The 16,117-nt window shown below is 41.7% G+C and overlaps 2 protein-coding genes across 7 annotated transcripts; both read right to left on the bottom strand.

Moving 5' to 3' along the window:
• Positions 1-2,015: 2,015 nt before the first annotated feature.
• fubp1 (far upstream element (FUSE) binding protein 1) lies at positions 2,016-9,810 on the bottom strand. Of its 5 annotated transcripts, XM_041056202.1 has the most exons (20): positions 9,676-9,810; positions 9,109-9,232; positions 8,375-8,410; positions 8,168-8,204; positions 8,033-8,079; positions 7,861-7,932; positions 7,694-7,751; positions 7,398-7,560; positions 7,158-7,256; positions 6,961-7,059; positions 6,764-6,866; positions 6,234-6,473; positions 5,897-6,057; positions 5,652-5,803; positions 5,466-5,542; positions 4,973-5,098; positions 4,541-4,615; positions 3,992-4,054; positions 2,615-2,781; positions 2,016-2,378 (listed from the first exon to the last, which is right to left on the bottom strand). In XM_041056202.1, exons 1-20 carry the CDS (start codon positions 9,808-9,810, stop codon positions 2,370-2,372), a joined length of 2,043 nt encoding a protein of 680 aa, XP_040912136.1. In that variant the 3' UTR covers positions 2,016-2,369. The 5 variants fall into 5 exon arrangements, with proteins under 5 accessions (XP_040912136.1, XP_040912135.1, XP_040912137.1 ...); XM_041056201.1 differs by having other exon boundaries at positions 2,016-2,781; XM_041056203.1 differs by having other exon boundaries at positions 2,016-2,781; positions 9,142-9,232; positions 9,676-9,801.
• Positions 9,811-10,296: 486 nt separating this feature from the next.
• On the bottom strand, positions 10,297-14,922 carry slc25a24l (solute carrier family 25 member 24, like). 2 transcript variants are annotated; one of them, XM_041055449.1, is made up of 10 exons: positions 14,682-14,922; positions 14,468-14,594; positions 13,931-14,018; positions 13,584-13,695; positions 13,283-13,441; positions 12,369-12,506; positions 12,154-12,264; positions 11,679-11,846; positions 11,453-11,591; positions 10,297-11,363 (listed from the first exon to the last, which is right to left on the bottom strand). In XM_041055449.1, exons 1-10 carry the CDS (start codon positions 14,802-14,804, stop codon positions 11,176-11,178), a joined length of 1,353 nt encoding a protein of 450 aa, XP_040911383.1. In that variant the 5' UTR covers positions 14,805-14,922; the 3' UTR covers positions 10,297-11,175. The 2 variants fall into 2 exon arrangements, with proteins under 2 accessions (XP_040911383.1, XP_040911382.1); XM_041055448.1 differs by having other exon boundaries at positions 10,297-11,591.
• Positions 14,923-16,117: the final 1,195 nt, after the last annotated feature.

The raw sequence follows: 16,117 nt of genomic DNA, 5'->3' as shown, positions 1-16,117 counted from the left end.
GTCACCGTCAGACTTACCGGGATGCAAACACAAGGCTAGTATCAAATATTAAGCACATACGACAATGACAACATTTCCTCAGTGAACCTACACAACTTTTCTTTTGTCACTGTCTGAAAAGTCAAACTTAATGTAACAAGTCATACAACTCATATCATGCAGTTCATTCATGAGAGCAGATCATCTTTAAAAAGAAAAAGGGCTGTTCATACTTAAATATCCTGGACATTTCTGTACGACTAAGCATGAATGCATTGAGGCATGTTAACGACACAGGTAAGCATTTCTTTGCATGTATATTGGTCATGTCACTGGACAGAAAATAAACAACAACACTGGTTTCCTTAGGTTTCGCTTACCTGTGTTATTGCAGCAGAACCTAAGGTGCAAGGTCTGGAACGACACTGCAAAGATCAGATATATTGCACTGTTTGCCATCAGTGAACAATGTCAAAGTCAAAGATTGTTTTGACCTTTCAAAAAAATCATCAGCCTTTCAACAACAGTGCTCATTCAAATAATGTCATAATCAATACTGATCTAGTCAGAAGCACTTCCACTACTAGGCATTCCACATGCTCATATAGGACATTAAAGAAATAACAGCAGAAACCTAAGCATGCTACACTGGAGTTATGCAATAGGACTTTTTTTTCTAGGCAGTGTGTTGCAATAAATGGCATTTAAAAAACATGAGTCTCAACTAGGCAATGGCACTTAGCAGGTCAGATATTCAAAACGCAAAAAAAAAAAAAAAGTGAAAACAAAACACCACATGGACATCCTTAAACAGTTCCTACCAGCAGTGTAAGAGCGCTGACATTCAAACCCTCAGTTCAGAAATCCAACTGGCACTGAAATGCTACCTACACGCACGATCTAGGACAATCTACAAAGAATCAACATAACGTGAAGAGTCAGAGTCTGAATGTGATGCAGAGTCAGGAGTCACACAAGGGAAATGAGTCTCAGAAACATGTGGTACAAGAATCAAAGTCTAAAGTACTAAAGCCTCTCCTCAACATTTGATACTTACCCAAGGACATGGGGGGGGGAAATGGCAATATTTGACAAAAAATACTACATCTTTTGCAGTATGTAAAGCATCAAAAAAGGTGCGTATCTCGCAAAGTCAATCATAGTTTTGTACTTACAGTATAGGAGGGCTCGAGTGATGGATGAGGACTGCTTAGCCACCCCCGACCCTACAACATCTACGTTCTTATACGGGATAAACACTAACAGAATGGGCACAGCAAAAACTTTTTCTTTTCCTTTTTTGCAATGTTTTTATATTAAAAAAACATTCGTTTAAAAAAAAACAAATTTACACATGTGAGTTAGTTCACAACTGGAAATGGGCAAGACAAACGTTTCAATGCATTTTCGATACAGTGGCAATTTACCTGACTGTCCTGCAAAAAGAACAGCACAAAAATATATATATTTATGTATAACACTAAAAAATAAGCAACATTTCTTGCAACCACGTTTTCTGAGGAACATTGTTAAGAGAAACACTTGCTTACCGCTTTTCTAAACTTGCCTGTGGAGGAGGAAGTGTCTATCAAGGCAAAACACAGTGCATACTACCTCAACAATGTCAGCAAACCAGGCAAAATTAAATTAAAAAAAGAGCGCCACAGCAACGCAGTTAATGCATGAGTCACGAAACACAGATACCTGTCAGCCTTCCCATGACAAACATCTGTCTACAGCTGAGGTCAGAGCAATGTCAGGAAACAGGAAGCGTAAAAAAAAAAAGTCTAATCAACAAGAGGACGTTTGTTGGTCTGAACCACTCAGGATCATTGCGCGCACATAATGTATCTAGGAGCCTTATAGACAGTTGGAGAGAGACAGGACAGCACAACTTTGAGTCAGCCATTTTGGACAATTAAACCCACACATGGCCTCCACTTTAAACTCCCGCCCCCCACCCCGTAAAACAAAATCATACAGACATTTCATCTCAACCCTGGTTTGGTTTCCAACTACCCCAACTTACCAACACAGGAGGTTTCAGTTTGTTTTATTGCAAAAACACAACAGGCAATAGCATTTTAAAACTGAGATGATTTACATGGTAATGTCAACAGTTCAATAAACATGAGTTCTAACCACATTTAATGTAGATACAGGGCTGGAATGACTATATGTATAATTACCTCACTAAAAACAAAGCATTTACAAGAAAAAGAAAAAAAAGAAAGAAAAGAAAGAGGACGTGTTCGCCGGGAAATCTGCCATCTATGTGAAACACTTTCAAACCAAGGAAATTTAAGATCTTCATCAAGGCGTCTGCATCCAAACATTTAACAAAGGATTTTGTTTCGACAATGTAGCATTTACTTTATGTCCACTTCACATTACTGGCCCTGTGCAGAAGAAATACATAGAAGATACATTGCATGTTAACAGCAGAAACAGTGGACTCAGCTTCCCAAAATAAAAAGCTAAAAACCTGTGTGGGGAGGAAACGGTTTTGGTTAGGTTTGTGCAGCTGCTGCAGCCACTGGAGCCCTGTGGAAACCTGAGGAGGGAAGGGGGGTTACGGCACAAAACAACTGAGTATTAAGTGAATGTGGAGGGCAGATTCTTATCAGGGGTGTACCTGGGGGGCTTGTGGTGCTGCACCCATCGTCTGAGGGTTGGCGGTGCCATAGTACGCAGCCTGCTGCCGGTAGTACTCCGCCCAGGCGGCGCTGTAGTCCGGCTGGCCTCCGGGCTGGGAGGCTGCTGCTGCTGCTGCTGCTGCTGTGGCCTGAGGGGCTGCTTGACCTGGAGGGTAAAACAACAACAACAAAACACGTTTGGATCGTTTTCCTCCGGCTTGTTAAATGTTGAAATTTATCAGAAAGTGACACAATGGCACCGCACTCTGTTCCTGTACCTACACTTAAGGGTTTTAATTGTCCCTCTCAATTCCCAATGCAGGAACTGTCTGCATTAGCTTTCAGGGTTTCATTTTCTTCCACTGCTGCAGAAAAGCTGCACGTTGTTAATGGGTGAATCCAAACAGACTCACACAGGAAACAGAGCTGCTGCTATAGTTACCACTTTTTCAGACCTAAAGCGGATTTGTTTTTTTGGGTTTGAATCCATAGACACGAGAGCAGCTGCTCTGTGTGATTTCACAAGCAGACGAGTTAAACCGGAACAAGGAGTGAGGGCATGTCAGCCGTCCTAAGCACGAGCTGCAGATCGTGTACAGAGTAATGTTTATGAGAAGGGGAACGAACCCACCACCAATTTCTCTGGGTGGCAGGTCAGAAACCTTCTGCCTTTCTATCGGGCGGCTGGGAGAGCAACAACTCAACAAGGGAGAGCTGCTGGAGGAACGCAGCCACCCTTACACATTAACAACACCCACCTCTGTGACTACTGCAGGTTTCATCAAGTTAAATTCAATTTAAGTCCTTTTACATACAAATAACAGAATGCTAGAACTTGTTTCCACAGCCAGACTATGAAAAATATTAATGACAATATAACATTAATGCCCCATGAAAGTCACATAAAAAATACTTTGAAGGCTAAAAAAACATTTAAGACCATTTTTGAAGACAACTCAACTCGTTCAAAGACTTTTCAGGAACTGCAGATTCCAGAGTCTCAGAGCTACCGAGGAACACTGCTCAACTTCAATAAAAGTGATTTCCCTTTCACAGTAAACCCCTTAAAGCAATTACAGTCTGATTACACTTAGGATTATTAGTATTTGAGTGATTCCCATTTCTATCACAAACCCTATTCACACTTAATTCCTTAATCATTTGCTTTACATACACTGCAAAGCCATTTCTCATTATTTTTTCCTCATGAAAACATGACTGCACTGGCATAATGGAGTAAATCAGTGGAGTTTTTACTTTTTCATGGATCTGTAACAGTACACGAGTATTTCAGTTTGAGATTCGGGCCTCGGATCAGGGAGTAAAATGCTCAAAGAATTAAGTGTGATCGCGGCATCAAGTCTGATTTCACCAACCTTGTTTCTTGTAATACTCCTCCCAGGCTTTCGTGTAGTCCTGAGGTTGTTGACTCTGTTGACCTGCAAAGAGAAGAGAAAAATGTGTCAATGGATCCAAGTGTCCCGTGAAATCAGAAAAAAAAAAAACATTAATCCTACATTTTTTATATACATGACCCAAATCCCCAACCCACAAATCAAACATGTTGCATCATTTAACTCTAACACACATTCGGTAGCAGTAACACATTCATGGCACATTGCAATACTCTGCCATCAGTGTGGATAAAGTCCCATGATGTTCTAGAAAACAAGCTACTCTGGGCTCATAAAAGGTGGTTCTGTGCCGACAGCTCAGTCCTGTAGATCAAGTGTAGTCAAAAGTGTTGCAGTCTAAACAGCACAGGCGTCAAATGTCAAACCAAGTGGAGACAGACTGAACGCGCTCCACGGCAGGCCAGCAATACTGACAAATACCCACACCTGAAAAAGAAGCTGACCAAATGCCCAGTGGCTGTTTAGACTGTCTTGTGTCAACAGGTGTACACTGAAACTATGTTCATATACCCATTTTCTTGTAATATTCCTCCCAGGCCTTGGTGTAATCTGCCTGTCCACTCTGACCTGCAGCCTGTGGGTCACCTGTTAAAAAAAACGGTACTTGTAATTAGTGAATCATTCTCAGCAGTTTGTCCTCCACCTGCCTGGGTCAGGCTGTCAGCCTAGGGATGGTGGAGGAAAACTATCCTGTCCCTGGGGCAATATAAAAAAAAAATTAAATTAAGAAGAAAAAAAAAAGTTGCTCTGCAAAAGCAAAGTCATTTAAAGGTGAAACCAAACCAACTTGCCTCCTGTTAGAGACACCAGGAAGACATGAGCAAAGGACACTACTAACGTAAAGCTAGTAAACTACACTGCTCTACTCTACGCTTGTCTAAAACAGTTTCTGCTTCCTCTAGAAGCACTGACACTCGGCTAAGAGTGAAACACTTCGGTTACCTTGGCCGTTGGTTTGAGTCGTGCCGGGAGCTCCGCTTGTTGGGGTCATGGGAGCCTGCGGCTGCTGGCTGTACTGAGCATAGTAGGCTGCCCATGCCGCTGCGTTGGCATCAGCTGCTGCTTTATCTGGACAACAACCAACAAGTCTGGTTACCACACAGAATAAAGCCATAAACACACAGTCGTAACTGTCCTACATATAATCTATGATCAGGGTCTCTACAGTGTTCAACAAGTTAAATCTAAGACTTTAAGACCTTGTTAGTACAATGCAGTAACATGGATTTCTTTACATGAATATCATATTAATTTTAAATGTAGAACTTTTTAATACCTTCAAAGGTCTGTTTTTGTGGTACAGATACTAACAGTGTGGTGAAATGAATCTGGTTTACTGACTTCTAACTGGTCTGTGCTCTGACATAGAAAGTGACCTTGGGTTTTGTAAATTTCCATCAAATATCAAATGCACCAGTTACTAGCAGGTACTCACTTGGATCAGGTTGTCCCTGTTGCCAGTGTGGGTAGCCGTTGCCCCACCCCTGAGGCTGGTATGGCGCAGGAGGACCACTGAAAGAAAATAAATAAGAGTCAACTTCCCACATCCTTCACACCTGTCACAATATTTATGTCATTACACAGACAGGTGAAGCAGAAACACAGGGCTGACTGTACTTACTGTGGCCCTGGAGGTCCCTGGTTGTATGGTCCAGGATTGTACGGACCCATGGGAGCCCCGGGGGGTCCAGGTGGTCCAGGGGGACCATGTGGGCCTGGACCTCCGTGTGGACCAGGGGGGCCATGTGGGCCACCCATTGGAGTGACTGGTCCCTGAAAACACATCGAAAAAAAAATTAAGTAAACAAGCCTGCAGGAGACAAGCGTCTCTATCAGAGGCTTATACACACACACTCAGCATCTCACCCCGATTTTCTCCTCCACCAGCTGCCTGGCGTAGTCGATCTGTTGAGGAGATCCTCTGACGGTGAACATTTTGATGTTGGGATCGGCGTTGGGCGGAGGATTCCTCTGCAGCTCGATCCTGGCTCCTGACTGCTGGCTGATGCCCTTGATTGTCTCACCACCTGGAAAAGACCACAAATATTATATGAACTACAGCAGTGTTTTTATCTCTGATTTTACCAACCTCTCTCCTTAAGAGGAGCAAAAGAAGCATACTGTGCTGAGATTCTTGTACCTAACCCTCAGATCCAATTTGCCTTAGTATTACAACAAGCCGTGCTGTTGAGGGGCCACTTGCCTTTTCCAATGATGAGGCCGGTCTTCATAGTTGGGACGGTGAAGGTAAACTCCTGCAGGCCTCCGGGGGGACCCATGTTCCAGTTGCCCTGCCCACGACCACGTCCTCTGCCACCGCCGTGTCCTGGGGGTCCTCCAGCCTGGACGCTCCTCAGCAGGTCAGATATGATCTCTGCCGCGTGCTGAGCCTGGTCAGGGGGACCCATGATCTGTGCTATCCTGTCGGGTGTGCTGCCATCATCTGGAGGGGAAAATAAGGTGATCAAACACTGTTGAAACAGTTTCTCAGTTTCTGTTGCTGGCACCAAAATTTATTAAAAAAAGGTTGCTTTTACTAATAATCAACATAATTAACTGAAACTATGGCCTCTGCATATGTTCAGGTCTCAGATAAGTTTAGGGTTAGGGTTATACATCAGCTCTTCAGCGTGGTGCATGAGTTCTCATCATAGACCGTCCACATGTGGCCTTTGCTTTTGGCCGTGCTTGTTCCTTAGATCTTTCTGTGACTAAGCTGGCTTAAGCACTCACCTGGTTTAAACTGAATCCTGACGCCTGTGTCGTTCTGTATTTTCTTGATCATCTCTCCGTTTCTGCCAATGACAATTCCTACTGCAAACCGGGGGACGGGAACCTAGATGACGACGGAAAACAAAACCAAACTTAAGACACAGCGTGAAACCTTGTCTCCAAGCTGATGAATAAAAGATCTTATTAAAAACACTCACGTCTAAGCTATCTCCTCCTCCGATCCTCGAACCATATTCGCCCCTCTGCTCCCTGAAGCCCTGGTCTCTGATCAGCTCCATCACCATCTCTTTGGCTTGCTGAAGAGAAAAAGTCATTACAGCTTTACTACACCAGTCTCCATGGAGACAAAACAAAAGTTCAGTGTGTTCAATGCTAGACGTGCTTGAGGACCCACCTGAACTTTAAAGGGTTCTCCTGAAATGCGGAGTGGCTTGTCTGCGCCTGTGTTTTGGGGTCCATCTTGGATCATGACCATCTTCACTCCCGTTCTTTCCTTCAGGTCAAGAGAAACAAAATACATCAAATGTGTGCCTGGGCCAAATTTCTCCTCCACTTGTCCATTTGATAATGTCATACTTGTCCCTATTATCACCCCTGCCTGTCTTATATTTAGCTTCTCACGCTGGTCACTTACCTGTAGGCTTTTGATGGTTTCTCCCCCCTTTCCAATGACAAGTCCGGCTTTAGAGGCAGGGACCATAATCTCCTGAACAGTCATTCCCGGGCCGTCGTTGTGGTGGAACGCTGGAGCTGGACGTCCTTTCTCAACTATCTCTGTTAGTAACCTCTTTGCGGTCCTGATGGGGGGGAAATGATTATCATACACTGTCTGGAATTCTCGAAAAGGAACCTATTTGTGATCAACATTTTAAGGCATAAATTTGTGCCACATGGGGTCTTTAGGTGAGAAAAGGTTGGCTGTTTACTTACAGGATTGATTCTGGTGCCCCTGTTAATGTCACAGACCTCTCTGGCATCCCACCACTGTCTACAATACAGAAAAAGAGCGGTTTATACAAAGCCTAAACAAAAACATCCAATACCTACGTGATTCATTATATCTAATATTTCGGTATCAGCAATAAATCTAAACTTACCAGGGGCAATCTGTATTTTACATCCTGACTCCTGCTGCAGACGTGATATTTGCTCACCTCCTCTTCCAATAACTAGAAAAGAAAGGAAACAAAAATGTGTTACATCCACATACCCAATTCTGACAACACTGAAATGATTAGTTCACTGTTTACTGTATAAACAGAAACTTACTGAATCCAACCATTCCATCTGGAACTTTGAACTCTTCTGACGTTGACCTGAGAATTAAAAGAATAAGTTAGCGTGAACATTATAATATGTGGGAAATGTGTGAGGTAAACATTTGAATTCAACTTGTGTATCTACCTTGGGGGACCACCCATTCCTGCAATTGCTGAAAAGGCTGAAAGACAAAAAATATATAAATAATAAATATTACAGTACATTAGGGGAACACATGCATCTCATGTCCAATCACTGCGAGTTTTAGGCCAATTACTTTAAGTAGGAAACTACCAAAAACTACTGTCACACATTTAATAGTAACTACAGCTACGTCATCAGGTCACTCACCGTCGTTCGTAGCCACTTTCTTCGTCTCTGGTTGGTCTGTGACGACACAACATAATAACCGGCATAAGTATCTGACATTATACCCTCTATCACATTACGATCAGGGCATGAAGGTCTGGGTTCACATATCTGAAAATGACTAATAAGCATTACCTGAAATTTAAATGGCTAAGACAAAGGGTGCTGAAAACGTTCAACTACAAAAACCGGCATAGCTGCCAGTTTATTATTGTTTATTACACCTAACTACACTAATACAGACCAAAGTAGCCCTGCAATAAATCCTACCTCCTTTAACATTATGATGTTCAATAATAATACTATAATAACAATAGCGCTTCCTGCTTAAATATGATATAATAACTACGCTTAATTCTTAAATTAAATCATGGGATCACATTTGTTCACTCCCAACATGTTAATACATTTTCATTGCCTGGCACTGATTGTAACAGCTGAAAAGAACAGACAGTGAAAATATCATTTAAATGTAAGACACATGCCATAACCAACATACTGCATAATAACATATCAATAACATGAAGATAAACTGTGGTAACGTGATTAGTACTATAGTTAGACTTACTATTGGAAATGCATATCGATATGAAAATAATAATTCTGAAGATTAAGAAAATTTCTAGGGAAATACAATTTAGTAGTTGCTGAAAAAACACACACACAGGCAAGCATTAACTGTGAAGACTTGCATTGAATCGATTTGAGCCACTGACCGATATTCAGGTTAGGCATGGGAAAATACCCACCAGCGTCCTCCAGGGGCCTTTTCTGGCCTCCGTAGCCAAATTCATTTGTTGGAGGTGCCGCAACGCCATCACCACCGATCTTCGCTGCGATCTGAAACAGAAAATAACAGAGAAAACCGACCGATCAGCAGGCTTTTTTTCGTGTTTTCTTCCTCTTCTTTTTTTTTGCTGATCTCATGCAGGATGCACAAACACGCTGCCTGCGGCCTACACTTCTGCTCGGAAGTCTGGACCAACAAAGGAAATATTTAACTTACACTTCAGCAAATAGGTTAATGTCACTAAAACACGCGCAGGTTATGCTCCCGATACCTGGTCATGTTTATCTAACTTTAACTCTGCATTCTGCTTTCGTGACTTCCGTTTTCGCATCGTTTTGGCAGCGTGGCGTAACGTTACTCGTTGGTTTTACTTAGCTTAGCTTAGCTTAACTAGCCCTGGTCCCGTACGTAATGGCAGAAGGCACAGAAACTCCCCATTTGCTACAAATTTGGAAATTATTCTTTGACTAAACGTTCTGGTGGATCTTCATACCTGTCGCGCTCGCTGCAGAGCGTCTTTAAAAGCATCGTTCATCCCACCACCGGCGTTAGAGGACGGCGGAGCCACGCTGCTGTAGTCAGCCATATCTTCTTCTCCTGCTCGCCGCGACAAGATGGCGGGTTTCATTCACGGGATGTGGAAGGGAAACTCGCGGTCAAATGTCTAATCTCGCGATAACATTCACTTTTTTGTCACAACTAATCACTTTGTCGAATCTGGACGACATGAAATCATAGACCGTATAAACCAGCTAAACTAAAGATGATGATGATGATAATGATGATTATTATTTCCAATTTATTGTTTACAATAGTGGTGTAGTGTAACATAAAGAGGGTTGATGGGGGAAAAGCTGTGAAGTTGCCCTTTTTCTGTTTTCACAAATAGAAAAAGAGTCTCACAAATCTGAAACTATTTTAAACAGCCTCACTCTCTACCTGGTAACTTGTCCAGATGTAACAAGTCTAGTATAGTGGTTTTCAGTCTGGACTTGGTCTAGTGTGGCCAATAAAACATGACTCCAGTGAAGTCTTTTTCAGTTGTCTTTTATTGTGAAATTCAGGGGGCCAGGGTAAGATTTCCCACCTCTGTCTTATGCTCAGAATATAATGAAGACCTAATAAAAACTGTGAAGGAAATAATGTTCTAAAAATCTCACAGTGAAAGATTCACACAGTGATTACAATGTGTTAAGAGGCTGAAACATGCTGAGCTTTCAGATTGTGCAGACTTCTGCTATAAAAATGTTGATTACCCTGACAACCACTACAGACACATATGTTTACATTTTGATTTTAGCTTATTTTTGATTGTTAATTGTTGTGCTTAAGGCTATATTTTGTTAGTTATAATAATGAGTACCGCAAAATTATCAATCAATTTCCTATTGTCCTGTATTGTTTGATTTGGCTGCTCTGCTATAAACTGTGGCTGTGACCTGTTACATGGATAATTGGGAACAACTGCCATAAAAAATTAATATTGAATACATGCCTTGATGACAAAACAGAAACAAATTAACTGCTTAATGATGAATTAAAAAGAAGATGCCTGACCCCTATTATGAAATAAAATGTTATATTTTATTGTATAGTTCACGCTTCAACACACATCCTCATTTGCACAACTCAGTGTTACGTGGGCAGTTATTAGATTTTAGTGACACTGTAAATTTCAAGTCAATCATGCATCAGCACTCAGTGAGGTTTACTGGATTCAAAAAGTTCAGCACATCTCATGGTCTTAGTCAGAAGTAAACTTAGGTCCTTAATAAACCTACAGAGGTATTAAAGGTTGAATCACATGTTAGTGAGTGTCTGGCAGACTTGACTCTTGCATTTCTTTTTTTCAGGATACCAGTTATTTTTGGGCGCTCAGTTCACATTCAGAAGAGTTCACAGTTTTTGCATTTATCTCTGTGTCTTCCTGATCACTTCCTTGAAATAAACTCTTTAAAAGCAACAGTGCAACATGCAACCTCGTTTCTAAATCTCAAGACTCCATGGAAGAAAACAGATTCTCAAATTTTCTAGTTAAAGTGTAGTTTATCAAGGCACATGGAACAGCCCTGACAAAGCTGGCTCCCATGCCGTTATAATATCCTCTAAGTCCATTTCTTTCATATATCCCAATAAGTCCCTGTAAAACGCCTGAAGCTGGGCGTGAATCTGAGCTGAAAGCTGCAAAACACACAAATGAAACGATGATGAGGAAAACATGATCTCAGATTGTTTCAAACAAACTGTGTGGAACCAATTATAAAAGTTACCCTGTGCTTGCTGCTGGGTGCGGATCACTGCCAGTGGGTAACTGGTCATTTGTCCAGAGGCGAAGGCCACAAAACTGAAGAAAAACAGTTTGGAGTCACTGTTGTAGGCTGGATCACTCTTTGCCCAGTTCATTATTGACTGCAATAGGAAGCAAACGGTCACAATTACCATCTGTCAGATAAACAGGGTTTTTAATCTTGTTTTAATCGCATTTTTCTGTCCCACCTGATGAACTGCACACTCCACACCTGCATACGGGATCATGCAGAGGATGCTCGGCTTGAATCCTCTGTAAAAGGAGGATAAAGACTCGTGTCTGTAAATGGATCGGGCACAGGCCACAACACCGTTGTAAGTGCCAGCTTGCTGTAGGTTCAGCCTCACCTTCAACACCTGAAGGGCAGAAAAGAGGAGAGAGGTTACAAAAATTGAATATATTTGTATAATTAAAATAAAAATAATTAGTTTCATTCAAAAATGAGACATTCGCTGTGGCACTTTCTGTCTTTTTCCATGGAAAACTCTTCATAACTTTCTTAAGTGAAGTGCTATTCAAATAAAGTTTTATTGCATTATATCTTTAATGAAGAATACTCCTCATGATATGGGGCTAAATGAAAACTGATCTATACTTGATCAATGTTCAGCAGGACAGGACAGAACTGATAAAGCACTCAGACCTGCCACTGATCTCTTATACCTCTAAAGGGTAGAAGGCAGCATGAGCAACAGCACCAGAGACGCAGCCCAACCCGAAACGCTGCTGCACCGTCAGAGTCTCCTGGGTTCTGCTTTGGGTGTACACCTTCATCTGGACACAGCAGAGAAGCTCTGAGTGAGCACATAGATTGGAAAAAGGAAACCGGTTCCTAAATAATTTATACTACAGAACCTGCCCGCAGCCATATGCCTCACCTGGGCATAGATAAGACACTGCAGCGTGGACTGTGGTGTTCCCTTCAGCACATTGACAGCGTTGCCTTGCCACATTGACCGCAGACCACCTGCTCTCATCTCCTGAAAGCCTTGGGAGAAGGCCTTGGATCCATGAACCTACGGAGTGCACAGGAAGTAGTTTTAAACTGAATCAGCAGCAATAAATATGCAATGTGAAGCAGACATAAGTCTATTGACAACAAATTTAGGGTAAATACAGGCACACATTCTACAGAGATAACAGGGTCTCACACGGAAAGCGACAGACAATAAAAATGATGTGGTACTGATGTCTCTTTTCACTTGTTCCATTCAGGGAGGTCAAAGGTCAGTGTCAGCTACAGAGAAACATTACTAGATGTTGTGTAGACTGGGCTCTTTCTCCATGATACTTCAGCCATAAGTGTATAAAGAGTGATTTGGCCCATCCTCTTTCTCACACATGTTTATGATATACCACGTGCAGTAGACTGTAAACTGAATGCTCTTCTAGTATCAGGAAAAGACCAATTATGTAAAACAGGGTAGGGTAGTGTTTCCTGCTGCTGGTGAAGAATGAAATAGAGACTTCTGCCGGCTAACAAGGTTTTATTTTCTTTTCAAAGAAAAGGTCAATCAGCACACAAAGCGGTCTGAGTGAAGAAAGACCCCGAACATGGGGAGACCTAAGCATTTATACCTGAGGCACGTCCCCTAAGGTGTGTTTCACATCCTTTTGTCTGCTGCAGGTATTGGATATCAGCTTAATCTAACTGACTGTTCCACTGAAGAGGATCACAAAACCCAGTGTTGTAAGTAACATGTTTTTAGGCAATCCTGCATTTATTTGCCAGTTTATATCTGATAAAGTGATGCATGTCACTAATAAAGTGGCACCTGCTCGTAGGGCTGACCTGAAGTTGGGTCTTAAGACGATCGATTGGTGCCGTCACACTCCGGGATACAGCATCTGCTAGTCCAGCTGCCAGAACAAACGTCCTCCATGCACCAAGACCAGACGCCTCTTCAGGGAATTCGAGGGGCATCGCACGGCTCTCACCCACATCAAAAACCTACAGACAGACAAATGAGGAGTTATATTTATCACCTTTTGTGGTAACTTTTTAATCATTGTTGTGTTGTTATAAATGCTGAAGTGTACAGCACGTCTCCACAGTACATCAAGAGTGATGCTGCCGGACCAGCTCGTCTTACCAGCTGGTGTTTCCATGAGGTCACCAGCTCCCTGATGTTATCCACAGGGTTGAGGATGACATGGTGCAGGAATTCACCCCAGTCCACTGTCATCGAACTGTCCTTATCCATCCTGACATCAACACAAACACATCAAACAGCAAATATTCAGCATGTTGTCTGTTTGTTTCATCACATATTTTCTCACCAAACTGGGTCTAAAACATCATCCTGGTGTCACTTTACAAATATCCATGTTGCCAGTAATGTTTTTCAGCATTGATTTCAACATGACTGTATGATGAGATTTGAATATTTGTTCAAATACAGTGATTAATCCATGAGGTAGTTGCCAAAAAAAATCTTACATTTGTATTATTTTTTTTGCATTCGGCTTTGAAATGACCACTCCTAACTCCTTAAACAAACATATGATGTCCTCCTGGTCAATCACCCCTGATCAGAGAAGAAATGCACAAAATTACAAACAGATACTGGGACTGTTCTTCCAGTTATTCTCTGCAAACTGTCACTGGGGAGTGATACTGCACACTCTGTGAGTGCAACAGTCACAGTGCTGTTCAGTTTATTGTCTACAGTGTACCGTAAACAGATCTTATGTTTACATGCCTGCCTTTCCTGTGTGACCTTGAAAACACTGTTTATTGCATACGGAGAATATGCACAGGTGGGACAACACGTCTCTTACATCAGTCGGTAGAACACTTTATGTTCTTTAAAGGAGAACAAAACTGCAGGTGTAATTTTTTCCAAAAAAAAAAATGATATGAATATTAGTGTTTGACATATGTATTCCACAAGCAGTGTCACTTTTTATAGCATTTTAAATGATTCCTTGAGGAATGTAACATAATTTCTTAAAAGGTAAGACTCTAAATACTTACCGCACTTGTTCTTGTCAAGGTCATGAAAGTAAATTTTCCATTGCCTCTCTCTGTCCATCATATAGCTGAGGAACTCTTTATAATCCAACTGGCCATCTTTGTCTTTGTCATAAGAGTCAATAATATTCTAGGAGAAAAAAAAACTGAATGGATTTAGGACCATACACATGTATAAAGTACAGACTGTGTTAGAATAAGATAATGGAAATATTACCTGGACCTTGGCATTTGCTGAGATGATCCCATGCTTCCTCATTTCGCTGTGCAGCTCTGCCACAGATATGAATCCATCTTTGTTTTGGTCCAATTTGACAAATAAACCCCGAAACTGATCCATAGCTGGTTTAGAATATGATTTTTTTAATTCAAGGAATAAAGAAAAACCGGCAAATGCAACGTACTTTATCCGCTGAGAGGCGGATGGGGCACAGAGGAGTAACGCTTTGATAATTAACAGAGACCATTAACCTGCAGCCTTGCTCCGACGCTGACTCATTGGCAGGGCCGACAGCCAGTGCAGTATGTGAGCTCAGAGAGGAAAACCTCACTCTCTCTGTGGTGCAGCAGGTGGCGCTGTGGCTGCAGGATAGCAGACCACGGCCCCCCTCATCATCTTCTGTCCTCACTGTGCCCACTCTGCTATTTGTGGACCTGGTGACATAGTTTCCAGACACTGACGGGGAACTATAATAATAAATGGAAAGAAATGTACGTAACTTTGAAATAGAGGGGGAAAAATCTTCCATGTTTAGGGTTTGATGTGTTGAGCCAACAATAGGAATGGTCTGGATAATACATTGTGGGCCTGAGGTCACACACTCACACACACACACACACACACACACACACACACACACACACACACACACACACACAGAGAGAGAGAGAGAGAGAGAGAGAGAGATGATTGTTTTTGAATGATGATTGATTTGTGAATAATTAACATTCATTTCACAGACAACAGACATTTCACCTGTGATAAGGCACATGTTATGTTAAATGAAAAAAAAGAGGCACGAGTCCAAATCACAAGTGCATTTATCAAATTCATCACACTGTGTCATCCCGCCTCGTGTCTGTGGAACCAGAGTGAGTTATAGCAGCCTTTGTTGCTGTACACTGTTGTGATTATTTTTAATAAGTTGCATCAAAGACAATGAGCAGGACTTTTTTTTCACCTCTCACCTGGATGATGTGTAAAGGACCCCGGTTTAGTGAATGACGTGCTTCAGAGTTAGCTTTTCTAGAAAGAGCCGCTGGATTCCAGTGCACGGTGTCAAGTTGGACTGGGTTTGATAGAACAAAACCGGAAATATGCTTTCAAAATAAGACCAGATTTTTTTTTGTCATTCTTGTCAAATTCTTTGAAAAGGCCCCAAATCACCTCTTGTTACCTCAGATTTGGTTTAACCTCATTACCATTATTTGCAGTCATTATTTTACCAGTTGTGATTTTATGTGGTGTCTATGAGGCACAGAGTATCCACATACAGTTGATTTTATTTTCAAGTTGGTGTTCTAACAACTTGAACAGCTTCCTCAGAATGAGCCATGATGCTTATTCTATGAGGAGGAAAAAACCAAAACAACTGAACACTAATAACACAAACTGTCCTTAAATAAAGGTTCTCTCAGGTAGGAATTATTTAT

Source organism: Toxotes jaculatrix, chromosome 14 (genome assembly GCF_017976425.1).
Source record: "Toxotes jaculatrix isolate fToxJac2 chromosome 14, fToxJac2.pri, whole genome shotgun sequence".
Classification (NCBI taxonomy): Eukaryota; Metazoa; Chordata; class Actinopteri; family Toxotidae; genus Toxotes; species Toxotes jaculatrix.
The sequence above is the reverse complement of the archived record's forward strand: the minus strand, read 5'-3'. Positions and strand labels throughout refer to the sequence as shown.

Coding starts and splice junctions, on each gene's coding strand:
- fubp1 (XM_041056201.1), bottom strand. CDS start 9,810: ATGAAACCCGCCATCTTGTCGCGGCGAGCAGGAGAAGAAGATATGGCT. Junction 7,561..7,693: donor GGGGCACCAGAATCAATCCT/GTAAGTAAACAG, acceptor CCCCCCCATCAG/GACCGCAAAGAGGTTACTAA. Junction 4,616..4,972: donor GACTCAAACCAACGGCCAAG/GTAACCGAAGTG, acceptor TTTTTTTAACAG/GTGACCCACAGGCTGCAGGT.
- slc25a24l (XM_041055448.1), bottom strand. CDS start 14,804: ATGGATCAGTTTCGGGGTTTATTTGTCAAATTGGACCAAAACAAAGAT. Junction 12,507..13,282: donor GTCTTAAGACCCAACTTCAG/GTCAGCCCTACG, acceptor TGCACTCCGTAG/GTTCATGGATCCAAGGCCTT. Junction 11,847..12,153: donor CTGCCTTCTACCCTTTAGAG/GTATAAGAGATC, acceptor TCTGCCCTTCAG/GTGTTGAAGGTGAGGCTGAA.